This window comes from Neofelis nebulosa, chromosome 11 (genome assembly GCF_028018385.1).
Source record: "Neofelis nebulosa isolate mNeoNeb1 chromosome 11, mNeoNeb1.pri, whole genome shotgun sequence".
Taxonomy (NCBI): domain Eukaryota; kingdom Metazoa; phylum Chordata; class Mammalia; order Carnivora; family Felidae; genus Neofelis; species Neofelis nebulosa.
This window is the reverse complement of record NC_080792.1, coordinates 72,174,268-72,201,772: the sequence shown is the minus strand read 5'-3', so window position 1 is coordinate 72,201,772 and position 27,505 is coordinate 72,174,268. Positions and strand designations below refer to the sequence as shown.

The 27,505-nt window shown below is 47.4% G+C and overlaps 2 protein-coding genes across 7 annotated transcripts in view; both read left to right on the top strand.

Annotated features, from left to right (window-relative positions):
* The first annotated feature begins 798 nt into the window (after nt 1-798).
* NIPSNAP1 (nipsnap homolog 1) lies at nt 799-17,447 on the top strand. 2 transcript variants are annotated; one of them, XM_058693209.1, is made up of 10 exons: nt 799-932; nt 7,818-7,945; nt 8,143-8,188; nt 8,449-8,543; nt 12,196-12,266; nt 12,414-12,554; nt 12,875-12,906; nt 13,248-13,342; nt 14,495-14,578; nt 16,286-17,447. In XM_058693209.1, exons 1-10 carry the CDS (start codon nt 841-843, stop codon nt 16,348-16,350), a joined length of 849 nt encoding a protein of 282 aa, XP_058549192.1. In that variant the 5' UTR covers nt 799-840; the 3' UTR covers nt 16,351-17,447. The 2 variants fall into 2 exon arrangements, with proteins under 2 accessions (XP_058549192.1, XP_058549190.1); XM_058693207.1 differs by lacking the exon at nt 16,286-17,447 and having other exon boundaries at nt 14,495-14,697.
* Nucleotides 17,448-18,292: 845 nt separating this feature from the next.
* Nucleotides 18,293-27,505, top strand: part of THOC5 (THO complex subunit 5) — a 32,845-nt gene continuing 23,632 nt past the window's right edge. For 2 of the 5 annotated variants that reach the window (XM_058693205.1, XM_058693202.1), the window contains exons 1-6: nt 18,419-18,583; nt 20,564-20,692; nt 22,410-22,553; nt 23,590-23,703; nt 23,839-23,936; nt 26,180-26,326. In XM_058693205.1, the coding sequence (XP_058549188.1) occupies nt 20,597-20,692; nt 22,410-22,553; nt 23,590-23,703; nt 23,839-23,936; nt 26,180-26,326 (599 nt within the window). In that variant the 5' untranslated portion in view covers nt 18,419-18,583; nt 20,564-20,596. The other 3 variants (XM_058693203.1, XM_058693204.1, XM_058693206.1) reach the window with 3 other exon arrangements.

Here is a 27,505-nt window from a genome sequence, read left to right as displayed (position 1 = left end):
CTCAGCAATCAAAAAGAATGAAATTTGCCATTTGCTACTATGTGGATGGAACTAGAGGGTATTATGCTAAGCGAAATTAGTAGGAGAAAGAAAAATACCATATGACTTCATTCATATGAGGACTTTAAGATACAAAACAGACGAACATAAGGGAAGGGAAGCAAAAATAATATAAAAACAGGGAGGGGGACAAAACATAAGAGACTTTTTTTTTTTTTTAACGTTTATTCATTTTTGAAAGAGAGAGAGAGACACAGAATTCGAAGCAGGCTCCAGGCTCCAAGCTGTCAGCACAGAGCCCGATGCGGGGCTCGAACTCACAGACTACAAGATCAGAACCTGAGCCGGAGTCGGCCGCCCAACCGACTGAGCCACCCAGGCACCCCAAGAGACTGTTAAATATGGGGAACAAACAGAGGGTTGCCAAAGGGGTTGTGAGATGGGGGGATGGGCTAAATGGGTAAGGGGCATTAAGGAATCTACTGAAATCATTGTTGCACTATGTGATAACTTGAATATAAATTTAAAAAAAAAACAAAAACAAGAATCCCTAGTGCCATTGTTCCATGCTCCCATTTTACCGAGATGGACACTGAGGCCCAGAGTGGGCAAAGGCCTTGGTCAAGGTCACAGAGCAAGTCAATACCAGAGCTGCAGGAGTTCTGAAAACAAAAGTCTGACTTCAGCTCTAACTCTGTGGAGTTGGGGGACGCCCGGCGGAAACGCCCACCTGGCTGCTTGCAGAAGGAAGCGGTCTACGCGGTGGGGCGGGGCTTACTCATGCCCCGCCCCGTCGCCGGTTTCGGGGCGGGGGCTTCCTTCAACCTGCGCCGCTCCAACATGGCTCCGCGGCTGTGCAGCATCTCTGCGGCGACGCGACGGTTGATGGGGCGCCCGAAGCCCCGAGCAGGGGACCTTGCGGCTGCCGCGCGGTGAGAGCCGGGGCAGGGATGGGGGAGCGCTTCGCGCGCGCGGGGAGTGCTGGGGAGGGGACCAGGGTCTTGGTCAGAGGAATGGACAGACTCCGGCTTGGAATCTATATGGGTTAGAGGCGGGAGCAAGATCTAGGCCTAGGGAAGAGCTCTCAGCAAAGAATGGGGGAAATGGTAAAGGTAGGCGCAGGGTCTTTGTCCTAATGGATACCTGGCTCTGGGCACAGGATGAAAGATGGGGTGAATGAGAGGGACATGCCTTGGGCCCTGGAGAGTGGGAGCCGGGCAGAGGGCAGGAGTGGCTTCTTTTCTAGGCCTTTGAGATGATTGTGAAATAACACCTACTGGGGCCTTCTAGGAGAGGCAGCTCCTCCCTCGGAAGTTCTGGGGGGAAGAGATACGGATAGCAATAGGGGACCCCCAAGGGCCATGGCTACACAGACCCTTTGCTCCCCAATCCTGAACAGTACAGGTGGGGCAAAGGAGGCCTGGGAAGGGATGGGAGTTGCCCAAGGTCACTCCCGCTGGTGTCCGGAGGTGGCATTGGGTCCGGACCCAGGTCTCCTGACAGTGCTCTTTGCACCACAACTGGTGGCCTCCTGGGAGAGGCAGTTCTCTCAGCCTGGGCTTTTCTTTGGGCCCTGCTCTGGACTGAGGCAGGGCTTGGCCTCCTTGAACAGCCCTGGGCGGCCCCTCCCTCCTGCGTCTCCAGCGGCCTGTACTTTCCCCATCCCCTCATCACCCTCTATACACACTTGCTTGTCTGCCCGACTAGCCTGTCATGTCATTTTTCTGTTAATCCAGCCCCTAGCACAGGGTTCAGGACAGTGTGTGCTCAAGAAGTGAAGACACCTGTCTCCCCACCTGTGTGCGGAAAAGAAGCAGGGGGCCCTCCTCTCCAGCAGCCTAGGCTTGAAGCTTCAGAGTTCTGTGAGACCTTGCCATGAGATCTTAGAGCACTGTGCACTGTGGCTCATGGGTCGTTGGGAAAGAGGAGCTGAGTGTGTTCCCCCCACCCTGTCCGCCCAATAATTGGGGAGAAATCTGGTATCATGGAAAGAGCCTGGAGTTTAGCGCCAGCATATCTAACTCAGCCTTTCTTAGTGGGGTGAGTCGTTTGGCCTCTTGAAGTCTCAGATTCCTCATCTGCAAAAGGGGTGATAAAATAGTCTGTATCTCATAGAGCTGTTGAGGATGAAAAAGGCCATGTATGTGAGGCTTCTAGCCCCTGGTAAATATGCGACAGATATTGCCCTTGTTCTAACAGTTTCTGCACGAACTCCTCATAATATCAGGGCTGAAATGGCCTTGGGGAGATCATCTTCTGTGAGCTCCTTGTTTTCCAGATGAGGAAATCGAGGCTGGGATTGGGACCTCACTTCCCCAGGGTACCAGAATCGGTAGGTGGTAGAGCCATTTGTGTGGCAAATATCCAGAGACCACAAAAGGAGCGTGGAACATAAGGCAGCCTGCTGCTCCTCACTTACTCACTTGACTTGGGCACTAGAACCTCTGTGAACCTCGGTTTCCTTCTCTGTAAAGTGGTGATGATGATCTGCTGGGCGTTTTTGCAGGCTTGCTGTGAAGGCTCTTGGACTAATGCTTCCCACGTCGCTCAGGGACTGCTTTACAGTTACTTATGCCTTTTAGATACCTGGGAACATCCCCTCCTGTTGACCTTTAGGCCACCCCATATCTCTCTGGAGTCACTAGAGGGACAGGTAGCAGCCTTTCTGACCTCCGAGGTTTGGGGACTGCTGGGATGGAGATAAGAGTGTGGGCTTTAAAGTCAGATGGATGTGGGTTGGAATCCTCTCGGCCGTTAACCATCCTTGAGCTTCATTTTTCTCAAATACGTGTCATGCAGATTAGCACATAGTAATTGCTTAATAAACAGCGGTTGTTACTACTGCTGTACCAGTAATCCTGTTAACAGAACTTTAGTTCTCTTATTTTTATTACTGTTATTATTATGCTTTATTTAAGTAAGCTCTACACTCAATATGGGGCACTTGAACTCACTATCCCAAGATCAAGAGTCACATGCTCTACTGACTGAGCCAGCCAGGTGCTCCAGAACTTCAGTTCTTTTATTTATTTATTTATTTATTTATTTATCTAATGTTTATTTATTTTTGAGAGAGAGAGCATGTGCACGCAAGTGGGGGAGAGGCAGAGAGAGTGGGAGACAGAGGATCTGAATCAGGCTCTGCGCTGACAGCAGAGAGCCTTACATGAGGCTCGGTCTCACAGACCGTGAGATCATGACCTAAGCTAAAGTTGGCCGCTTAACCGACTGAGTCACCCAGGCACCCCCAGAACTTCAGTTCTTTTAGCTCTTATGTATGTTTTCTAAACATACACTTCTGGAATAATCAAGCAGATACATGGTCCTTTCTAAAGTCAGCCAACTCAGGGGTGCCTGGGTGGCTCAGGCGGTTGAGTGTCCAACTTCGGCTCAGGTCATGATCTTGCGGTTCTGGAGTTCGAGCCATGCGTCAGGCTTCGTGCTGACAGCTCAGAGCTTAGAGCCTGCCTCGGATTCTGTGTGTGTCTTTCTGTCCCTCCCCTGCTTGCATGTGCGCTCTCTCTCACTCTCTCTCTCTCTCTCAAAAATAAATAAACATTAATAAATTAAATAAATAAATAAATATATAAAATCAGCCAACTCAAAACACAAGAGTGTTTCAGAGTGTGCATAGAGCTGAGAACATTCTGGAGCAATTTCATTTTGCAGGGTGTCGGATTGTTGATCACTATTGAGAGTGCAAATGTGACATCTACCGAAAAGTTCTCATCTGAGACAAATATTTGTTGAGCAACTCCCAAGCCAAAAGCACTGTGCTTTGTACCCTGGGGGGGGATGGGAGGACATTAGTGGCTTCCAGTGTGGCTGGGGAGATAAGACATACTTCTATGAAAAGGATGAAAGGGCCCATGGAGAAATAAGAGAGGTGTTTTTTTTTTTTTTTAATTGTTTTTATAGCTTGAATCCATTAGGACAGCCCCTGTTTTTTTTTTTCAACGTTTTTTATTTATTTTTGGGACAGAGAGAGAGACAGAGCATGAATGGGGGAGGGGCAGAGAGAGAGGGAGACACAGAATCGGAAACGGGCTCCAGGCTCCGAGCCATCAGCCCAGAGCCCGACGCGGGGCTTGAACTCACGGACCGCGAGATCGTGACCTGGCTGAAGTCGGACGCTTAACCGACTGCACCACCCAGGCGCCCCAAGAGAGGTGTTTTTATGGAAGGGGCTAAAACTGGTCCATCCGGGCAGATCTTTCCTGCAGAGTATACAAAGCTGCGTTGTGTTTTTCTAGGCCTAAGAGGCATTCTTAATATAGTTTAGATACCAAAATCTTTGGCATTTCTGAGATTACATGGGGGGGGGGGAGGGGGGGTTGTGGGGAGGGAAAGAAATTAGGACTGCTCTAGAGCACTGATCCTTAAAGTTGAGCAGTCCCCTGGTGGGCTTGTTAAAACCCAGATTGCTAGGCCCACCCCCAGAGTTTTTGCTGCTGTATGTCTAGGATGGGCCCTGAGAATTTCTCAGATGACATTATTAGTGGTGGGTTTCAGAACCACTGGGATAGGGAATCTTGGATCTGTGGGAAGCTTGGCAAAGTACATGAGAGCTAGAATTCCAAGTGGAGACATCCAGCCTTTGTTTTGTACACAGTGGGGAGCCACAGAAGACTTTAGAGCAGAACAATAGCATCATCCAAATGGTGCTTTACAAAGATGGATGGGCAGATTAGGAAAAGTGGGGAAAGAGTGGGAGCTGGGAGATGAGTTAGGAAGTTTGGTAGGAACAGTGATGTTAGTTGCACTACCTTGTCAGGACCTTTCTCTAAAAGATCCATCCTAACGCCCCTATTTTACAGATGAGGAATATAAAGCTCAAAGAGATGAAGCTGAGCTGAGATTAGAACCTGGATTCATCCAGAACCTGTGCTCTTAAGCACTAATTCTGCTGGTGGTGGTGGGGAGGGAAAGGGACCCTGAGTCCTGCGTCCACACTCTGAACCACCCTTCCTTTAATTTATTTCCTTCCAACTTTCATCATCTTCAAGCAGCTCTGTCTTAGTGTCCCCTCACTCCTTCATTTGTTTCCCAGACACAGACTGAGCATGTGCCAGGTGCCCAGCACCATTCCAGGCAGTGGCGATACAAGGGACAGATAAGATTCCTGTCCATCTGGGGCTGCTTCTACTGGAGCAGACAACAAACAAGGCATATAATAAGGGGAAAAAAAGTATAATGTGATAGAAGGAGCTACAGAAACAGAGAGCAGGGTGAGAGGGGTCGGGGCGTTCAGGGGCAGGAGAATGTTATGATTTCACTGAGAAAATGAAATTTGAATTCTTGAAAATGTGAACCTATGGACACTGGCTTGGAGTTCAGACCCTGTCCTGGGATCTTGGACAGGTCCCATCTTGGGTTTTGCCTGAGAAAAGATCTTTAGAGATAGGTTGCTTTAGCCTGCTCATTTGACACACGGGGAAACTGAGGCCCATAGGCATAAAAGATGAGAGAGTTGTGGGAAGAGATGGAAGCCCATCAGAGCTCCTGGATTCCCCTGCCATTCCCCTGGAGTGAAGAGCATTCTAGCCCCCAGGCTCTGTCTCCAAGGGCTGACCTGGCTGTTTATCTTGGTCAGTACTGATGTTAATAAATTACTCAAAGCCCAGTCCTGGAGCAAAGGTCTTGGTTGACAGTGAGTAGGAGCCATTGTTTTCCCTGCCACCACCCCTTCCAAGGGAAGCATCCCCTCTATATTCAAATCAAAGTTCGGATCTCTCTGCCAGTGGCTTTGTTGAAAGTCCTGGTTCTTCACAGTATCTGCCTGATGCTCCCCAAGTCAGTGCTCAAACTGGAGGTGGGAGCCAACTTTGGAGGAAAGAGTTCTGGGTTTCTTCTTGTCTCAGCTCTGCCCCTGATTTACCATATGACCTTGGGCAAGTTCCTTAAACCCCCTGACTATTTTCACATCTCAAAAATGGGGACCCTAATAGTATCAACCCTATGTCAACATTACGTAGATGCAGCAGGATCATGCTTCTGACAAGTTGATCACAGATCCCTGACACAGACGATGTCCTCAGCTAAAGTATCTATAGCGAAGCTATATTCTGGTCCCCAAATTTCATAGAACCACACTGCCCATCTGATGATAATTGTCTTTTTTTTTTTAATGTTTATTTATTTTGAGAGTGCACGCACAAGCGGGGGGGGTGGGGCGCAGAGAGAGGGAGAGAGATCTGAATCAGGCTCCACTCTCAGCGCAGAACTGAACATGGGGCTCCATCTCACAACCATGAGATCAGATCATGACCTGAGCTGAAATCAAGAGTTGGGCACTCAACTGACTGAGCTACCCAGGCGCCCCGATGATAATCATCTTTTTTGTTCTTTGTTAATGAAACAAATACATGCACAATGACAGAAAGCCTGTGAATTCAGAAACACTTTAAACAATTTTATTTTTTTAGCTTTCCAAAAAGCTTTAGTGAGTAAAGAAAAATTTAACCATCTTCTCCCCTCTCCCAGGTAAGCAGTATTTGGTTTGGGACAAATCCTCATTCATCTTTCTCTGTGTTCATATAAATGGTTTACTACTTTAAGATGCTTTTTTAATTTCATCAGTCTCAGTGGCTGCTCCATATTTTGGAAAAAAATAATACTTTGATTTGCCAAGACATTTATTCTAGCCACAGAAAAAGATCGAAAAAGTACACTTGCTGGCACTTAAGGGCCAGGCTCTCTGGCTAGAAATCATCCAACATGAGAATTGCTTTTCAGGCCTGACTACAAGTTGTACCACTGCTATTAAGCAAAAAGATTTATAGCCTCTGGCCACCTAAAAAAAAAAAAAAAAGCCCGCCCCTGCTGGGACCTTGTGTGGGAAGTATAGTTAGGGTATGGCAGGACCAGGTGGCAGGTCCCCTGCTCTGAACAGAGTACTTCGTTCCTTTGTTCATTTTTCAAGGCACCTTAGCCAAGCACACAGGGTGGATAATGTCAATTAAATGTTGCCTGGATGAATGAATGAGTCTTGCCTTGCAATGCCTTTTTACCCTATCTGCTGTTATCTGCCAAATCAGCCCTGGAGATTCAGAGATTGGTCAGATCACCTCCTCTGGAGGGTTTGCCCAGACTGCCAGAGGCTTGCTCACCTAGGCTCTCCCAGATACCTCTGGCTATAATTATGTTCCAAAGCCTGTTTTTTCCAGGGGACTGTGACTTCTTCAAGGACAAAGCTTAATTTTCTTTGGCTCTCCATTTATGGGGACTGGGAAGAGGCACAGGCCAAGTGTAGTGTGGGCACTGGGGAGCACAATGAGTGTAACCTTCTGTCAGAGGGGACAGAAATTGCAAAGAAAGCACTGAGTAAAAGAGCCTGGTATGTTCAGGGAGGAGCACATCTGGAGAGTGGAGTACACAGGTTGGAGGGAGGGGACAGCAAGGAAGGCTGGTAAGATACATTGCACTGTCAGGTTTTGGACATCAGGCAAGGTGGTTTTAGGGTTGATTTTCTTGGCAAGAGGCTGCAGATGTGTGCCCCAAGGAACCTCTTGGAAAGGGAAAAGTGGAGGGAGGGAGGAGAGAGGTGGGAGGTGGGGCTCTTCCCCTGGCCTCCTGAGGCCTTGCAAAACTTTAAGAAGCAAAGTGGGTAGCCATGACCTCTGTAAAAGGGACCAGGTCTGCTCAGCTGACTCCAGTGACATTTTAAACTCTGGGTCTGCCACTGGATTCTTTGGCTCCATTCCTAGAAATATGGGTTCCTCAGGACATCTGAGGGATGGGGGAACAGGATATTGGAGCCGATGGAAAAGCTAGGGCTCCCCCCCCCCCTTGCCCCCCTGAACTCCTCTGTCCTGCAGCTTCTATTCCAAGGACAATGAAGGTAGCTGGTTCCGCTCCCTCTTTGTGCACAAGGTGGATCCCCGGAAGGATGCCCACTCCACCCTGCTGTCCAAGAAGGAAACAAGCAACCTCTACAAGATCCAGTGTGAGTGGCTGCTGAGCCAGCCTGCCAGCCCTCCTGGGGCCTCTGGGGGCCCGCAAGGCTTCAACTGGGACAGGAGAGGGGCTGGGACATCCTGAGCTATCCTGGGAGCCCTGGCCCTGTGGGACGTCCCCCACCCCAGTTCCCCACAGACACACACACACCCTGCTTCACCTTCCATTTTCTGTCCTCTGTTGCAGTTCACAATGTGAAGCCTGAGTGTCTGGATGCCTACAACAGCCTGACGTGAGCATCCTCCTCCATCTGCTCATCCCTCCCTGCTTGGGTTGGAGACTCCATCCCAGCCCCATTCTCCCTGCAGAGATCTAGGAGATGTAGATGTCAGAGCCAGAAGTCCTAAAGATGTATTGTCCAGACTCTGCATCTTAGAGATGGGGACACTCAGGCTCAGCCCTGAGGGCCTGAGTTGGAACCCTTATCTCAGGGACCCTGGTGGCTGATGTGAGCCCTCCTCCCTCTCTCTGTCCCCCTCCCCTCCACCCCAGGGAAGCTGTGCTGCCCAAGCTGCACCTGGATGAGGACTACCCCTGCTCACTCGTGGGCAACTGGAACACATGGTACGGGGAGCAGGACCAGGCAGGTGAGGTGCCCACCTCCCCAGTGCTACTGCCGCCCAGCCCGGATCTCTGACACCTGTCATGCCTAGCCACCTTCCACACCCTCCACAGTGGCACCCAGAGGGATCTTTCATAATGCAGTCCTCCTCAGCTCACTCTACTGCTTAGACACCTGTTGTGGCTCCTGTCTGCCCTCAGGGTGGCCCACAAGGCTCTGTGAGCCCTTCTGTGCCACATCCTCTTTGCTTTGCTTCCTGTGCTCTCCCACTCAGGACTTCTTGCAGTTCTCCAGATTGACCATTTCACCCTCCACTTCCAGACTCTTGTTCCTGCTGTTTCTTCTGCTGGAAACATCCTTTTTCCCTTGCCCGCTTTACCTGGCTCACCCCTCTGCTCAACCTTTGTTTTGGTGTAGACCTCACCTCCTCCTAGAAGCCTTCCCTGATCCTCTCCACCTAAGCGGGGTCAGGCACCTCCCCTGACTTCCCTCTTCACAGCCCCAATCGTGCACCCCATATTGTGCTTGCTTGTTTCCCCATATAGGTGGTGAGTTCTGGGATGGAGGGGCCCTTGTCTGTCTTTACTACCGAATCCCCTATATGTAGCACATACTTATGGAATTCACAGAGGCTCTTGTCTGAGCTGGTTCCTTATAGCCTCCCGGAGGTCCCCATAGCATGCACTATCCCTCCCCCAGAGACCCACTCTGCCCTTGGCACCAGCTGCTAGGCTGGCACACATAAATTTGACTCACAGCATCTCATTCACTCAAAGGGTCCCTGGTATTTAGACTGCACTGTCAGGACAGTAGCCACTAACCACATGTAGCTATTTAAATTTAAATTAGTTAAAATTAGGGGCACCTGGGCAGCTCAGTTGGTTAAGTATCTGACTTCAGCTCGGCTCATGATCTCGCAGTTCGTGGGTTCAAGCCCCATGTCAGACTCTGTGCTGACAGCTCAGAGCCTGGAGCCTGCTTCAGATTCTGTGTCTGTGTCTCTGTCTCTCTCTGCCCCTCCCCCACATGTGCCCCTTCCTTGGCTTGGAGATGCATCACCCCAGTCTCTGCCTCCGTTGCCACATAGCATTCTCCCTGTGTACCTCCATCTTCACATGGTGCCCTTTTTGTGTCTCTTTGTCTCTCAAAAATGAATAAACATTAAATTTTTTTTAATTAGTTAAAATTAAAGAAAAGGAAAAATTCAGTTCCTCAGTCACACTAGCCACCTTTCAAGTGTCCGCTGATAGACCCGTGTGGCTCGTGGCTACTGTGTTAGACAGCACACCCATAAGACATTTCTATTGTAGCAAAAAGTCCTTTGGACATGCTGATTTAGACTCTGTATAGCACAGGGAGCTCTTCTGCAACAGTCCTGATAAAGGGTCTTCTAAGTGTCCCTTGAACACTCCTAGTAATGGGGAACTCACTCCATAATAAGCAAACCTATCTCATCCTTCCACAGCCCTGATAATTGTATGTGTCTTAAAAAAAAAAAAAAAAAAAAAAAAAAAATCAGTGTCTTACAGACAGATTCCCCTGATCATGTATTCTGTTTCTGTAACAGACATTGACACATTGTTAGGTGGGTAAGAGAAGAGCAAACTGTCTTGAGCTTTAGCCCCTACCATTTTCCCGTATTAGGAACAACTTAATCAGCTCTAGCTATAGTCCTTGGATTCTCTTAATTATTTGCTAGTTGGGAAATGAACTTTGAGGGATGGGATCCTGAACTTTTAAAGCATGTCCTAAATTTTGTGTATCTTGAGGTGTCGTCCCTTGTGTAGAATCAGCTAGGGAGCAGAGACCCCCACCCCACCCCAAGCCATCCCCTAGAAGTAGGGCTCAAGAATCTACATTTTTTTTTTTAATTTTTTTTTAACGTTTATTTATTTTTGAGACAGAGAGAGACAGAGCATGAACGGGGGAGGGTCAGAGAGAGGGAGACACAGAATCTGAAACAGGCTCCAGGCTCTAAGCTGTCAGCACAGAGCCCGACGCAGAGCTCGAACTCACGGACTGTGAGATCATGACCTGAGCCGAAGCCGGCCGCTCAACCGACTGAGCTACCCAGGCGCCCCAAGAATCTACATTTTAATGAACATAGAAGAACCATTGATCTATCTCCCAGAGGAAGCACTGCAATTGTTAGAAAACTGTCTTTTCGTGGACCTAGATTCCTTTCCTGTAACTTTTCCCTATTGGTCCCCAGTATGATGTTTATCCCTCTTCTACTGGTCAGCATTCCTGAGCTTGGTAGACTTCCATCCATATAGTATTTTTGCTGTTTCCCTTGGGAAAGAGGTCTTTAAACTCTCAGGTCAGACCATTTTGCAGATAGGAGAATCAAGGTATACAGATGGGGTCAGAAGGCTGGTAAGGGATAGGCTGGGGATGGGAAGGAACAAAAGTCTGTGTTTCCAAACCACTGGTCAGCCAACTGCCCTCAGCTCTAGTCTCCCTTTGGAGACCTTCCTCTCTCGACCTCAGCCATGCTCCCAAGGGTGACAAGACTGTTTCCTTTTTTCTCTTCCACCTTTATTATTGGAAGGTGTAGTAGTTTCCTACGGCTGCCATAACAAAGTGCCAACTACTAGGTGGCTTAAGACAACAAATTTATTCTCTCAAGTTCTGGAGCTCAGAGGTCTGAAATCTAGGTGTTGGCAGGGCTGCGCTCTCTCTAAAGGCTTTTCTTGCCTTTTCCACCTTCTGGTTTTTGCTGGAAATCCTTGGCTTTCCTTGGCTTGTAGATGCATCACCCCAGTCTCTGCCTCCGTTACCACATAGCATTCTCCCTGTGTACCTCCGTCTTCACATGGTGTCCTTTTTGTGTCTGTGTCCAAGTCTCCCTCTTCATATGAGGACACCAGTCTTTGAATTTAGGTCCCACCAATATGACAGCATCTTAGCTTGATTATATCTACAAAGACCCTATTTCCAAATAAGGTCCTATTCTGAGGTTCTGGGTAGGCATGAACATAAGGGGCAGGGGAATACTATTTGACCCAGCAGAGGGGCTATGATAGAAAATTCAAACAGTACACAAGAGTTTTCAATAAAAAGCAAGCCTCCCTCCCGCCCACAATACCTGGGCCTCAATTCTCTGCCCCAGGGGCATCTTCTGTCACAATCTCTTGGGTCTCCAGTGAGAGATGGTATAAAGACCAGCATCTCTGGATATGTCTCCCCACCCCTAAACACATGTGCTAGCATACTGTGCATGCTGTTCTGTTCCTTGGTTTCTTTCTTTCTTTTTTTTTAATTCACTAAGAATTTTCCATCTCAGCCCATCAGGCCTACTCTCTCTGTTTGTCCATCCTGTCCCTCACAGGCCTGGTGTGCTGTTGCACCTTGGGTATAAGGACACACCTGATCCTTTTGTGCTATTTAAGGAAGATTGGGTGGAAACATTATTCCCATTTTCAAGATGAGGACGTCAAGGGCTGGGGGGTGGGGGAGGGTGTCAAAGGCCACCTGGCAGACCTGGAGTTCAAACCTAGGCCTACTGGGCTTGTGTCTGGGGAAATCCCCTGTCTAGCACTGTCCCTTACCAGGGCAAAGGGAACTCAGCTGGAGACTGCCCCATCTCATACACACTTAGCCAGCCTTAGGGTAAGCAGGGCAGGGTCCCAGCAGCCCCCTGACCTGTACCTCCTATTTTCCTCACCCCCCAACAGTACACCTGTGGCGATTCTCAGGTGGCTACCCAGCCCTCATGGACTGCATGAACAAACTCAAAAACAACAAGGTATGTCAGCATCTGTTCCACAAACCTCTCTGGAATATTGGCTCTGGCTCAGCCCTGTGCTGGGGGCTGCTGCCACTACCCCATGAGATACACCGCCAGGGTGGGGGGCTCTTCGTGGCTGCCATGCCCAGACTGCCACACCCACAGGAGTACCTGGAGTTCCGAAAGGAGCGGAGCCAGATGCTGCTGTCCAGGAGAAACCAGATGCTCCTTGAATTCAGCTTCTGGAATGAGCCACAGCCCAGAGCAGGCCCCAACATCTATGAGCTGAGGACATACAAACTCAAGGTGCCTCCTCCCAACCAGATCCCTGCCTGCCTCCCACCTTCCCTGCTGTGGTGGTGCTTTACAGATACACCAACGTGGGTGGGTCCTGTGCCCCAGCACCCAGACTGGGGCTTCTGGCCTCTCCCTCCCTATGGGTTCAGAATAGAGGTATGTACACACGTGTGCACACATGCACACCCAGGTACAAGTCAGGACCCTTGAATGAGGCCAAGTGGCCCCTGGGGTTGGGGAGACATAACAGTTTCCCCCCTCTACCCAGCCGTGACATTTGGAATCTGAGATGGGGCTCATTTCCACTCTTTCCCCTGGTTCTCTTTCAGCCAGGAACCATGATTGAGTGGGGGAACAACTGGTGAGTGGCAGTGCCTCGGGTTGGGGGGACCTTGCCTACCTATCCTGCTTAGTTCCCTGGCATCCCACCTTTCCCAGGGCCATATGTCAGGGAACCCGGCATCCTCTGCTCCTTGTGGATCCAGGAGAAGGATCCAACCAGGATGTGAACCCTCTTCTAGCAGAATACCCAGCCCACGGCTGTACCTCTGTCACCCCCTTCCCTGATCATCTCTGAGAACTGGGGGGTCCTACCCTCAGGCTCCTCCCTTGAGGTGTGGCTAAGAAATCAGCCTGGTGACACCTCATAGGGCCCTTTGCACTCGCCCTGGTCCCTGCTCCACACTCTTCTGCTGTCCCTAGGGCGCGGGCCATCAAGTACCGGCAAGAGAACCAGGAGGCAGTGGGCGGCTTCTTCTCACAGATAGGCGAGCTCTACGTTGTGCACCATCTCTGGGGTAGGCTGGGAACCCTCCAGGGGCCCTCTGCTTGTCCCGTTTCTCCATTGTCACTCTATATAGACAACGCAAATATATTAGTGCCCTTTTGAGCTTATGTTCCAACAGAGGGGGACACCACCTCAGACATAAACTAACACAAAAACATCATTTTGGGTTATTACAAATAATGAAGACGCAGGGAAAAATGATGAAACAAACGGGAATGACTTGGATAGACAAAGAAGGCCTCTCTGAGGAGGTAAAATGTTAGCTCTGCTAAAGGATGAGAAGGAGCCAGCTTGTGAATTGCCAGGGAAAAGCATTCTAAGTAGAGGGAACAACATGTGCAAAGGCCCTGTGGTGGAGAAAACCCCTTCAGGGTTTTGAAGAGTGCAGAGGAGGCCAGTGTGGAGATAGGGATGGGTGTGAGGAGATAGGGACAGACCAGATCAGGCTGGGCCTTGCAGGTTGTGGAGACAAGTGGGATTTATTCTAAATGCAGTGGGAGGCTGCTGCAGCATTTTAAGCACATGACCTGATTTGTATTCCACTATGATTGCTCTGGTTGCCATGTGCTTTGCTGGAGAGAGTTTGTAGGGGAACAAGAGAGGCAGTGGGGCATCAGGAGATGGTTATACTAGTTCAGGCAGATGGGCTCAGGAGGATGGTGGCCTGGCCTAATGTGGTGGCAGCGAGGATGCTGAAAAGGCCACAGATTCATTAGTCTGGAGGTGAGGCCAGTGGGCTTTGTGGATGAATTGTCTGTGTGGGGTGAGGCAGGGAGAGAACTCCAGATTCCTGCTTCAGCAGCTAACTGTGTGTCTCTTACTGAGACCCTAGGAAGGGCAGGTTAAGGGAGTCAAGAGTGTAATCTTGGCCCTTGGAAATGTTGCCTTTAAGGTGCTATCACATCCAAGTGGAGACACAAGTGGGCACCAGATATATGGCTCTGGAGCCCGAGGGAGAGTTCTGGGCTGGAAATAGAAAGGTGGATGTTGTCAACAAATGTACAATTGGATGAGATCGTCAGAGCAGACAGTGTGTGGTAACAGTCTGAGGCACTGGGGAGAGACAGCAGGACAGGGTTTGGGGCAATGGGAAGAGGGCTCCGTGCTAGGTATAGAACCAGATCCTCTATGCCCACGGAATGAGCCAATGCCTTTCCTACAGCCTATAAAGACCTACAGTCTCGGGAGGAGACTCGAAACGCTGCCTGGAGGAAGAGGGGCTGGGACCAAAATGTCTACTACACAGGTGAGTGCTTCTGCTGGGGCATCAGCCTAGCCCTTGGAGGTCATCTGCCAAGAGCCCAATCTGAGGATAGAATCCCCTCTGCAAGGAAATCAAGCCTCACTTGATTACCTCTAGTGCTAGGAAGCTTTTAAGACAGTGAGTAGGTTTCGATCTTGGTGGCACACTCCATGTGATTTAGGCAGTGGGTCTAGGTGAGTGCCTCAGGGGATGAAAACACAGGTGGTCCCAATGCACTGTGGCCTCAGGCATGGTTCTTCACACTGAGGGCTCATCTGTAAGATGGTGATGGTGCCTCTCTTGGAGGGCTGGATGGAAGATTCTAGGAGCTAATTTCTGGAAAGTGCTTCCAGACTGGCACAGAGGAAGTGCAAATTTTTTGAGCAAATTTTTTATTCTCCATGTTTGCTACCTTGCGGGGACCCCAGAGAACCACGTGAAGTCAGCAAGTGTTGATTGTGTGCCAGGAACTGCAGTGGGTGGCTGGCTGGGGGACACAGAATGAACAGAAGAAGCCTGTCCCTCCCCTTGAGCTTACACTTAAGGATCCACACTTACCAGCTGGTGTGGGGGAAAATGCATCTCCTGAAGTAATTAGCAGGAGCCTCAGTCTTGAAAGTGTGGTGCTGAATGGCAGTATCAGTATCTCCTGGAAGCTTGTTAAAAATGCCAAATCTCAACCCCCACCCCCAGCTGCTGAATCAGAATCTGCACTTTAACAAGAACTGGAGGTAATTGGTAAAGTTTGAACAATTCTGAGCAAGAGGAGTCTGACCTCCTGGGTGACCTTGTGCTGACCTATGGACTGCAGCCTCCCCATCTATAAAATGAATCTGTTGAACCAAATCAGTGTTTTGCAAACATTAGCCACTTGAGGACACCCTCATAGCTTTTATCCTCCTTGTATACTATGGCAATAATTATTTTCTTGATAATGAAAACAAAATTTTTTTAATGTTTATTTATTTCTGAGAGAGAGAGAAACACAGAGCATGAGCAGGGAAGGGGCAGAGAGAGAGAGGGAGATACAGGCTCCAGGTCTGAGCTGTCAGCACAGCACAGAGCCTGACGTGGGACTCGAACCCACAAACCATGAGATCAAGACCTGAGCCGAAGTCAGACACTTAACTGACTGAGCCACCCAGGTGCCCCTGATATTTTTCTTTAAATCCCCCTACTTCTACACCTAGCTTTTGTTCTAAGCAATATCTGCGAAATCACTTTTTGCTTATTCTCTCACCTATACAGGAACATAAAAATATAATTATGAAACTTTAAGAATGTTGCATCTCAGCACCACCCAAGTCCCCTCTTATCCCACATTGGGCGCTCTCTGTTCTAGGAAGGCAGTGGGGCTTTCCCTGTCTCAGCATCCTAGGCCGCCTCCTCTTTTTTTTTTTTTAATTTAATTTATTTTTTAATTTTTTTATGTTTTTATTTATTTTTGAGACAGAGAGAGACAGAGCATGAGCAGGGGAGGGGCAGAGAGAGAGGGAGACACAGAATCCGAAGCAGGCTCCAGGCTCTGAGCTGTCAGCACAGAGCTCGACAAGGGGCTCAAACCCACGGACTGTGAGATCGTGACCTGAGCTGAAGTCGGACGCCTAACCGACTGAACCACCCAGGCGCCCCCTCCTCCTCCTTCAAAGTCCAATTTTGGGGGTTGGTTTGCCTCTGCCCCCTCTGTGACCTCTGTTTCTCTCTCCGCAGTCCCACTGGTGCGACACATGGAGTCTCGGATCATGATCCCTTTGAAGATCTCGCCTCTCCAGTGATGCTGCCGCTGCCTCTGCCTCCTTCCCCTTCTCCCTCAGGGCAGCCAATGGACAGAGGAGATCACAGTCCTGCTGTCTTGGTTTTCTTTCGGATGTGGGATGACTCTGGGGGTTCGTGCTCAGCTCAGACAAAGGGGAAGCTGAAGGATGACAGGGTTCTGAGGACTTGCAGCTCTGCCCAGGCCCTTCCCACCTTCCCTGCCCACCCCTTCCCCTGTGCTGGAAGCAGTTTTTAGTTTCTCTGATGAAAAACAGCAACCTTTTATGTATTCTCACATTGCCCCCTAAGATTCCTCATCTCAAGGCCACCAGTCCCTAGTTATCACCATGGAAGCCCTCAGTTTAGCTTTACTTACACAAAAGGTAGTGTGTCCAGTGGTTAGAGGTGGGGTGGGGAGGAAGGAAGTCAGACCAGGCCTGGTTGTCTGGAATTCCCTGGTCTCCACTGGGCCACCCACTTGCTGGATAGTCTGAGCCACGTCCCTCTTGTCAGGGAAAAGCCTAAAACTGCCTCAAGAAGTAAAGGGGAAGAAAACCCTGAAGTTAGCAAAATCAGCGTGAGATCCTACATATTCCATTGAGAAAGGCTGGGAAAAGGGGTGGAGCTGGGAAAGATCTGGGTCACAGAATGGAACATGAACTTAGAAGGTAGAACATAGAATTCAGACCTTGGATTTGAACTGCAGAATTTGGAATACAGAATCGGGAAGATAGAACAGAGGTTACAGAACACCTGGGAAGGGGTTCCCAGTACAAGACAGAAAGAGGCTCATCTCTTTCTCCCTACATAATGAGATGGAGAACTTGACTGTGTAGCTCCAGCACTGCTGTGTAGGGAGAGTCTCCTCCCCTTTTTCACTCCTGCAGGCTAAGGAGAGGGCCAGGGCCTGTATTTCCCTCACCCTGCAATTCCTTTTCTCTCTTCATATTCTATTAGCCCAACCCTCATTCTACTGGGCCACTGGGTATGTGGAGTGGGGTCAGGGACTTCAGTGATCCCCACACCTCATCAACCTCTAGGTAGCTTGATTCTGTCTCCCTTTCAGGAAAACTTATGCTGGAGTCACTGATGGAACCAATTAAAAATTTACTATAAACCGTGGTGTGTGTGTGTGTGTGTGTGTGTGTGTGTGTGTGTGTGTGTGTGTGTGTGTTTCATCTGCAAGGAACTTTGGCAGGTGCTAAGGGCAGGGCCAGTTTCCTAGTTCCATCTGGCTGATTTACGCCCCCCCCCCCCCCCCCCCCCCCGCCAACTCTGTTACCTGAGCTATACTCAGGAAGGGCCTCTGCACCCTCCCAAACCCCCATGGCAGAAGGGACAGCCCTTCATAACCAGGCACTCAGGACATTAGTGTTTCTACCTCTGGATGAGTAGGATTTACACCAAAAGCCCTTAACCCTGTCCTTAGAATTCATACCAGGGGCAGAAAACACTTGATACTGTCAAATGCTGCATGAGAGTTGTGACTGCCCTAGACAAACCAGGCCTAAAATGAGGAAACTACTGATGCACCCTTGGGGAAAAAAGTGTCAGAGAATGAACGCCTTCCCTGGCTTGCAGCCCTCACTAGTGTGGGATGTTTGGGTGTATGTGACAGTGGTTAAGAATCCAGGTCATGGAGGCATATCCGCAGTTTCAAATCTTGCCACTACCACGCTTTCGCGTTATCTTGGACCTACGACGAACTCATTCACTCAACTAGTCGGAAGCAGAGCGCGCACTAGTTGGAGGCCGTTGCTTTAGGCTCTGGGCAAAGAGTAAACAGGGCACCTAAGAATCTGCCCTTGCAGCATCAGTTTCCCGGTTTTGGAAGACAGCGTGAGGGTGTTGGTGACCCTTCCTGACAAACACCGCTCTCAAAGCCGCTTGCTTCCGCGCCGCCCAGGAGCTACTTTCGCCGGGAGCCGGCGGCCGGCCGGGGCCTCAGCGCTTCGCTTCCGGCCTCCGCGCCTCGCTTCCGGCAGACCGCTCTTTCCTTCCGTTTCTCTATGGTGCCTGGGAAGCCCTCTCTCCGCCGCCGGAAGTGGTTCGCTGGCCGCGACAGGTTCGGGGCTGCACGCGGTGAGAACTGGAGCGGGACAGCGGGGCCGGTCGGAGGGGCGGGGCAGGGCGCTCCGGGACCGAGGTGCGGACTTCCCGGAGGGCGTCCCCAGGCTGGAGTCCGACCCGAGTTCTCCGTGCTCACTCTTCGGGGTCCCCCGCCGCTCGGCGCCGCGCGCTCAGTCTCTTCAGGTGAAAATGTTGGCAGCAGCAGCTTCGGGCCCCGCTATGCAGCTCTAGGTGACGACGACGTTGTCGATGTCTATGGTGGTGGTGATAACAACTCACATTTATTGTGTGCTTACGTGTGCCTGGGTCTCTTTGCTGTGTAGCCAAGTCAGGATTTCTCACATTTCAGCCTTTCGCGTCCCACCTTTTTGGGTTTTGCTCAATTTACCTTTAAGACTGTTTGCTAAGGTTTTTAATCGAGTCACTTTTTACTTCGCAAACGTAAATTGGTTTTAGGAGAAAATTTCGATGGTCTCCCATAAACGGAGACTTGGCAGTATGCAGAAAGTAATGATAAAAGTTAATATAATTAACATGAAAACAGATTAACTCTGGCTAGATTGCATTGTCCAAAGCTCTGAGACAGAATCCTTTTGCTAAGAAAGGAACATTGATGTTCACAGATGCTAAAGACAAATTAGGAAAATGAGATGTTCTCCTCGAAGCAATTGGAAGTTTCTAAAAAGAATTGAAAAGGGATTGACCTCCTTAGATGTTCAGCATTATTTCAGATCATCCATGTGCCATTTACAGTCCCACTGCTAGGTCATCTTCATCACCTTCCCCAGAGGAATGCCTCCTGTGTCAATGTCCACGACAACCCCTGAGGTAGGGACTGTTATTCTCATTTCCTCTGAGGAAACAGGCCCAGAGAACAGTGAAGTGACTTGTCTCAGGATTCATAGCCGTTAAATAGAGTGGAGAGGGGCGCCTGGGTGGCCCAGTCGGTTAAGCGTCCAACTTCGGCTCAGGTCATGATCTTGCGGTCTGTGAGTTCAAGCCCCGCGTCGGGCTCTGTGCTGACTGCTCAGAGCCTGGAGCCTGTTTCGGATTCTGTGTCTCCTTCTCTCTCTGACCCTCCCCCGTTCATGCTCTGTCTCTCTCTGTCTCAAAAATAAATAAACGTTAAAAAAAAAAAATTAAAATAAATAAATAAATAGAGTGGAGACTCCAACTCAGGGCTTCTCTGACTCTCTACCATCAGCCATTGGCTCCTTCAGTAAATGCTGGTGGCAGATTTTTTGGGCTAAGGGAGATGGTGCTGCCCACCTCAAGGGGCTGTGGTGACAACCAGGAAAGGTAGCAGAGGGGGAGGATGCTTTGTGACCCTAGAGCCCCACGAAATGTAGGTTCTATTCTTTTAAATTTTAGGGTCAACCAAAGAGTTCACGGCATTGCCAGCTGAGATGGTAGCGAGACACATTGGTGTTACAAGAATGTAGTTAAGAGCACTGATGTGGCGTCATATGGAACCAACTTTAGCAAACTAGCCGTGTAACCTTGGGCAGCTCGTTCGGCTTTCCGAGACTCGGTGTTCTCATCTATAAAATGGTACTTGTTCTTACCTGAAAAGTTTGCTATAAGGATCAAATGAGTATATATCCGTAAAGTGCTTAGATCGGGTCCAGCACACGGTGATCAATCGATAGTATTGGGAACGGGTATATATGCTAAGCTTCAGAGTTTAGTCAGTGATGTGGTTATGGTGCCTTTAAATTTTTTTTTTTTTAACGTTTATTTATTTTTGAGACAGAGAGAGACCGAGCATGAATGGGGGAGGGTCAGAGAGAGAGGGAGACACAGAATGTGAAACAGGCTCCAGGCTCTGGGCAGTCAGCACAGAACCTGACTCGGGGCTCGAACTCACGGACCGCGAGATCGTGACCTGAGCCGAAGTCGGACGTTCAACCGACTGAGCCACCCAGGCGCCCCAGTTATGGCGCCTTTAAAGGAGGTGAAGATGAATTCATTTTGGATAGGCTGAGGACCAATTCCCCTTTTTACACAGGATTAAACTGAAGCTTTGGAGGGTTGAGTGACCCTTTTTTTGAGTTACCAAAGTTGTTAGTGGCCAGCACTACTAGTTAGACTTAAGTATTCTGACTCCAGGAAAATCTCCAATTCCAACTCTGGAAAATTGCAAAAGTTTTCTCCTTTTAACAGGTCTCTATCTCCTCTTGACATTACCAAACAACCATGTCATCAGAATCAAGCAAGAAACGGAAGCCCAAAGTGATCCGAAGTGATGGAGCTCCATCTGAAGGCAAGCGTAACCGTTCTGACACAGAACAGGTGAGATCAGCCAGTGCTGCCATGCTGCTGAGAAATTACAGCTTGTGGTGAATCACTTGGCTGTGGGTTTGCAGCAGCTGAGGGTCACAGTGATAGCCTCCCAGGTGGGCCTCTGCTTGACCAGGTGCCTGGAATTCCCCTGGTTCTACAAAACCTGAGTATTCACGTTTGGTTTAGTGGCAGCATTCCAAGAACCAACCAGCCTATATCAGACATGAATAGTGCCTGAACAGACAATGCATTCTAGTCTGGTGTGTGTCTCCCAAGTTTCCAGAGTCAGAAGAAGCCAGTATCTGCAGCATACCACCAGAAACTGGAGACGTGGCATTTCTGGTCAGCTACTGAGAAAGTACCAGAACAACATCTCCGCAGAATCTCTTCTGTGGCCTAAGAGCTCATGCTGTCAGCAGGTTCTTCCTTTTATTATTTCCCTGTCTTTAAGTCTCTCAAGCTAATTTTTCTTAAAGATTATTTATTTATCTTGAGAGAGGGAGAGCACATGCCCACGTGTGCGAGTGGGGGAGAGGCAGAGAGAGAGGGGTAGGAGAGAAAATCCCAAGCAGGCTTTGCACTGTTAGCTCAGTTCAATCCCATGAACCAAGATATCACGACCTGAGCCGAAATCAAGAGTCGGACGCTTAACTGACTGAGCCACCTGGGTGCTCCTATCAAGCTAATTTGTGACCTAATTGTTTTGATTCGTTGGTTACTTTTTTTTTTTTTTAACTGGATTAGAGAACCATAGGAGCTTGAATTTAAGTAGAAAATGATCTTTTTCTCAGATTTAGGAAATCTAGAGTAAGAAAAAACCTTATCCGTTGTGTAGGCATTAATTCTTTTTTATTGAGATGTAATTGACATATAACATATTAATTTAAAGTGTATAATGATTTGAAATCTGTGTATGTTGTAAAATGATCACTACAAAAGTCTAACTGTATGTAGTTACAGTTTTTTTTTTCTTGTGGTAACTTTTAAGACCTACTGTCTTAGCAACTTTCAAATATGCAATATAGTATCATTAGCTAACTCTCATCAAGAGATGTGTTCCATTTACTCCAAAGGCTGGGTGACCAATTACGATATTTTAGTCTCTGCTAAAGCTTGATTTGACCATCTAAACACCCATCAGTAGGAATTTGGTTAAATGCATTCTGGTTCATCTATACAGTGGATTCTCACACAGCCATTTTGATGGATATTTAATTTATTGGGATGAGAAACTGCACTAAATAGCATGGACAGTGTGATTCCATTTTGTTTAAAAATAAAATTTGTGTTTATCCACAGTATTAAAAATAGTTGTTTCAGTTTGGAGGTGAGATTACAGGCAACTTTTCATTTTGTTTTTGATACTGCTCACTATATTCTGAGTCTCTGACATCAAGCATGCGTTACTTTGTAATTAGAAAGAAAAAAAGAGGGATTCTTTTCCATTTTGAGAAGAAGGAAAACATTTGACTTGAGGACCAAATTTTTTTTCTTAAGATTTTATTTTTAAGTAATCTCCACACCCAACATGGGGGCTCGAACTCACAACTCTGATATCAAGAGTCGCATGCTCTACCAACTGAGCCAGCCAGGCGCACCTTGAGGACCAGATTTTTTTTAGAGACATGATTTGGGGTTTCATTGTTACTGATTTCAGCCAAGTGTCCCTGGTCCCAACAGGGAGACTTTTATTCCCCACCCAAGGCATGTATCCGTGCTTCCACAGGAAGGTAAATACTACAGCGAGGAGGCTGAGGTGGACCTGCGGGACCCTGGCAGAGACTATGAGCTGTACAAGTACACGTGCCAGGAGTTGCAGAGGCTCATGGCTGAGATCCAGGACCTGAAGAGCCGAGGAGGCAAGGATGTGGTAAGGAGTAGCAGTGGTTTGGGGCAGACATGAAACTGGTGGGTTTGCATGGATGGACTTGTTTTGCACCCACCAGAGCCCTTCCTGATCTTGGTCTTCTGGCCTAACCATGATCAGGCAGTTGGAGTCTGCGGGCTCCAGAGATGGTGCTTATTAATTTATTGAAACATTTCATCGCTCCCCAATCATCAATTAGAGTAACAAAAGTACAGGATAATTAATTTTTCTCCTAAGTGTAATTTGACAGTTCATCCAATTAATACTTATTACATGTCAGGCATTTTGTAGGTGTTGGGAAATGATGATATGTGTAAATTCCTTTGCTGTTGTAAGGATGGATAGGTACAGGTATGTTATAGAGACCAAAAATGAAATTGTTAGTATTAAATGAATGAACCAGACTTTGAGGCAAAGAAACTAAACAGTGTAACTAAAAACAAAACCCATGTATTGCCAAGAATCTCACTTATTTGTGCTTATCCTGGCCCAATATTGTTATGATTATTACATCATATTTTACTGTTGCCAAGCTTTATAGCTATAATTCTGGTATGTTCATTTAAGTTATTCTGTAAGGTTATTCATAGAGCTCAAATTGTATGGTGGGATGTTGCTATTGTTAGGATCTCTGTAGACAATATGTAGGAACAGATATTAATTGGTTTTATTTTTTAATGTTTATTAAAGTTTATTTTGAGAGAGAGAGTGGGGGAGGGCAAAGAGTGACAGGGAGAGAGAGAATCCCAAGCAGGCTGTACTCTGTCAGCAAAGAGCCCAACATGGGGCGTGAGATCATGATCTGAGCCAAGATCAAGAGTCAGACACTTAACCGACTAAGCCACCCAGGTGCCCTGGGACAGATATTAATTGTGCATTGGCTATACTTGCTCCATTTTCCATCGACAGTTCTCATCGTTCTGAGCTCCTTCCAGTGTCTGTTTTTGGCCCTGGGTGGGGATGGGTCAGCAGTGAGGGGCTGAAGGAAGCTGAGCCATCACCTGTTGTCAAGGTCTTCACCAGTTTTCTTTGCCTGCAGGCAGTTGAGATAGAAGATCGGAGGATCCAGAGCTGTGTGCATTTCATGACTCTAAAGAAGCTTAATCGATTAGCCCATATCAGGTTGAAGAAAGGAAGAGATCAGACCCATGAGGTAGGAATTGAGAGGTTTAATCCTCCTCCCTCTTCCCCACCCACTTCTTAATCCCCTTTACCTCTTCCCTGAGTTTGCTGCTGCTCTGTTTGACCTGACTTGCCCCACTCACCTCTGACCTTGTCCTCCTTTCAGGCCAAGCAGAAAGTAGATGCCTATCACCTGCAGCTCCAGAACCTGTTGTATGAGGTGATGCACCTGCAGAAAGAGATCACCAAATGTCTGGAGTTTAAGTGAGTTTTGGAGAACAAACTTTGTCAAAATTGCCTACTGGTAACTACTTTCTCCTGCATAACTCAGGGTTAGCTAGTCTCCTTAAAAAGAAATCAGATGAACTTAGAGACTGCAGGATCTGGGACAAAAGTGAATAGATCACTTTGGGAGAATTGGAAAGCAGTGTTTTCAGGCTGCACAAAGAACCTTAGAAGCTTGTCTGACTTTTTCAAGTTTTGAGCTCTGTACCTGGCCAAAACCAGTTGTCTATCTCCAGCAGCGGCCTTTATGTTACCAGTTTGATTCTTGGGCACCTTGCATGGGAGCAACTCCCTTCCAGTCAAATCCTTTTAACCTTTTGGCCCGCTTTTCCTCTTTAAAGTTCCAGCCATTCATTTTTGCAACTGGATTTTATTCTTTGGAACCTGAACTTCTTGCCACTAAGTTGCTCTCAGGTAAACAAACTATAGTTTGTCAGTGTCCATTTTAAAATGTAATGCCTCTTGGCAAATCCAAGTTGAGAGATGAGAAGGAGGAAAGAGTAGACAGAGGAAGAGAAGAGAATGTATTCTTATTTGGTCAGAACTATTTGTGCAAACTGGAAAGAGGCAGGTTTTATTGTAATAAACTTGTGATAGAGGGGCACATCAGTCATTGGGTCTGGTGTATTTCTGATAGTTATGCTAATTTTTTAAAGTTATTTTTAAGGAGAGAGAGCTCACAAGCGAGCAGGGGAGAGGCAGAGAGAGAGAGAGACAGAATCCCAAGCAGGCTCTGTGCTGTCAGTGCAGAGCCCAACATGGAGCTCGAACTCACAAACCATGAGATCATGACCTGAGCTGAGACCAAGAGTTGGACACTTAACCTGCTAAGCCACCCAGGCACCCCAATAATTACGCTGATTTTTGAGAGACATATTTATTTGCTTTATACATTCATCATGTAATGATAGTTAAATACTAATAGAGGCAAAATTCACATCAGGTTTTTTTCTGAGTTAATAGTATTGAGTCATTGTCAGTTTGACTATGTACTATGCATAGATCAGATATTATTGGGGGAACCAGGGGAAGGTAAAGTCTCAGTACTGTTTTTGAAACTTCTTATGTATCTTAAACTGCTTACAAATAAAAGATACTAAAAACAGAAGAATGGGATGCCCCAAGCTGTAACTGTCACTCAGATGAAAGCTGACAAATTCAGAATACAATAGAACTCTAGTCTCTGGAGAGGCAGGTGACCACCATTGGCCCTGGTCAGATAAGCCTGGGTTCAAATACCAGCTCTGCCACTCACTAGCTATGTGACTTTAGGCAAGCTGCTCATCTGTAGGAGTCTCCATCTCATTTGAAACATGGAGATAGTCGGGGCGCCTGGGTGGCTCAGTCGGTTAAGCGTCTGACTTCAGCTCAGGTCACGATCTCACCGTCCGTGAGTTCGAGCCCCATGTCAGGCTCTGGGCTGATGGCTCAGAACCTGGAGCCTGCTTCCGATTCTGTGTCTCCCTCTCTCTCTGCCCCTCCCCCGTTCATGCTCTGTCTCTCTCTGTCTCAAAAATAAATAAAACGTTAAAAAAAAAAAAAAGAAACATGGAGATAGAAATCCCCATTTGATAGAGATGTCCTGAGAATTAGGTGAGGCTGTCATACAGTGGGTGTTTAATACCTGGTAGCTGCCATTATTACCATCATCTGTCCATGACCTGTGCACTATGTTAATGCAGGAAAGAGTATGGGATTTCTTTAGTATATGGGAATCACTAAACATAACAATTGAAGCCTCTAGATCGTTTTCACACCTGGTTATGCCATCCTGAATCTTCCCCATCCCTTGTTTATGTGATTAATGTTTTAAACTTAAGTGCAGACCCTTAGGTTTTTTTCTGTTAAACGTAATTTATTGGTTTCAACCTGTCAATGTAGGCCTAGACTGTAGTGTTTTTATTGACTTTTTCAGCTCTTAGCTCTCTTGCTAAGCTTGGAGATAATCTGTAAATTTGATAAGCATCCCTTCCAAGTCTTTAATTCATGGATAAAAAGGTTGAGCACCATGGATAAGGATCCTGTGGTATGTAATCATCTACTTCTCTTCCAAGTGAGATATTTACTAACGAGCATTTGCTGAGAAGACTTGATGGATTCCAGGTTCCTGGGTAGTTGTAGACCAGGGCTAAATGGGCATCTATGGAGGGAACTGTGGGCTTGCTTATTCCATGGTTTGGAGTCTTGAGAACAGCAACTTAACATCTAGTATTTGCCTGCAGGTCGAAGCATGAAGAAATTGATCTGGTCAGTTTAGAGGAGTTTTATAAGGAGGCTCCTCCAGATATTAGCAAGGCTGAAGTCACCATGGGAGACCCTCACCAGCAAACCCTGGCACGTCTGGACTGGGAGCTGGAGCAGCGAAAAAGGTTGTGTTTCTCCCTTCCTGACCTTGTTAACCTGTGCAACACAGACCTTTACCCATGGGGACAACGCTTTGTCATGACCCACAGTCAGACAGTGCAGTTCTGTGGAACCAGCAGAATGATTTCTTAAGACCAAATCTCATTTTGTGATTCATTCACATCTGATAATTCAGACTTGACCAACTGCATCATAGGTGGGGTTGGAATTAATTAAGGCTGTTAATAGAAAATTGGAGTAACATTTTCTTTAAAATTTTAATACCTGAGACCTAAATATCTTTTGTACTGTTAAGTCCAATTTTGTTTTTTGCTTGTTCCTTCTGCCTCTAAGACTACCCCTATGGTACTTTAAAATTGTGCAAACATTATTTTAGAAGGTTATACAATATCTTGTATGTAGACAAATTATAATTTATATAGTTTTTTCTTTATTGGGTTAGACTTTTATCATTTTTTGCTATCATAAATTATGCTTTCAGGAACCCCTTTACACATAAAAATTTCCCATACTAATAAAGGTCTTTTCAAAAAAAAAAAAAGGTCTTTTACTTATTAAAAAGAACATTTCTACTGTGTAACTTAATCTAGGTATTTTTAAGAATATAGCATTTTTTTTTTTCATACTGGATTTTTCGTGGCTGCATCCTTTTCATTATGGTGACTTTCTTCCTCTGTATTTGTACAAGAATTCTAGGGCATTTGGTTGACACAGCTCTGTTTTCCATTGGAGAAGTAGGTGTTTTATTTCCTTTTTTTTTTTTCTTTTCTGTTATAGAATGTATTCTATTCAGTCTATTTTAATGAATTTAGTAAGCACTAAGTTTGACTCTTATGGAATTGGTGCCAGATTTTAGCAGATCGGACTGGCCCATCACTCCTCTCTCCAGTACACTGCTTGCCTTGGGCATAGGTTAAACCATGAGTGTTGTATTGCTGTGGTCCATATGCATCCCTACCCTGCCCCATTCAGTCCAGTCTGTGGACCTCATTTGGGTCCTATAGTTGCTAGATCCACATGTTTGTGAAAGTTTGGGGTCTAGACCCTAGAGGCAAGAAATGGAGCAGGAAATGACACAGGGATATCCCCTAGTGGTTAATGGGCAGAGCCTCTGGAGCCAGACAGGCATGGATTCAAAGCCCAGCTTTGTACTTACTCTTAGCTGAGTGACCTTGGGTAAATTA

Bases quoted from the DNA above. Each gene is read 5' to 3' on its own strand.
- NIPSNAP1 (XM_058693207.1), top strand. From the start codon at position 841: ATGGCTCCGCGGCTGTGCAGCATCTCTGCGGCGACGCGACGGTTGATG. The intron at 12,907-13,247 runs GTGAGTGGCAGT...TGCTGTCCCTAG, and splicing joins ATTGAGTGGGGGAACAACTG to GGCGCGGGCCATCAAGTACC. The intron at 13,343-14,494 runs GTAGGCTGGGAA...CCTTTCCTACAG, and splicing joins CGTTGTGCACCATCTCTGGG to CCTATAAAGACCTACAGTCT.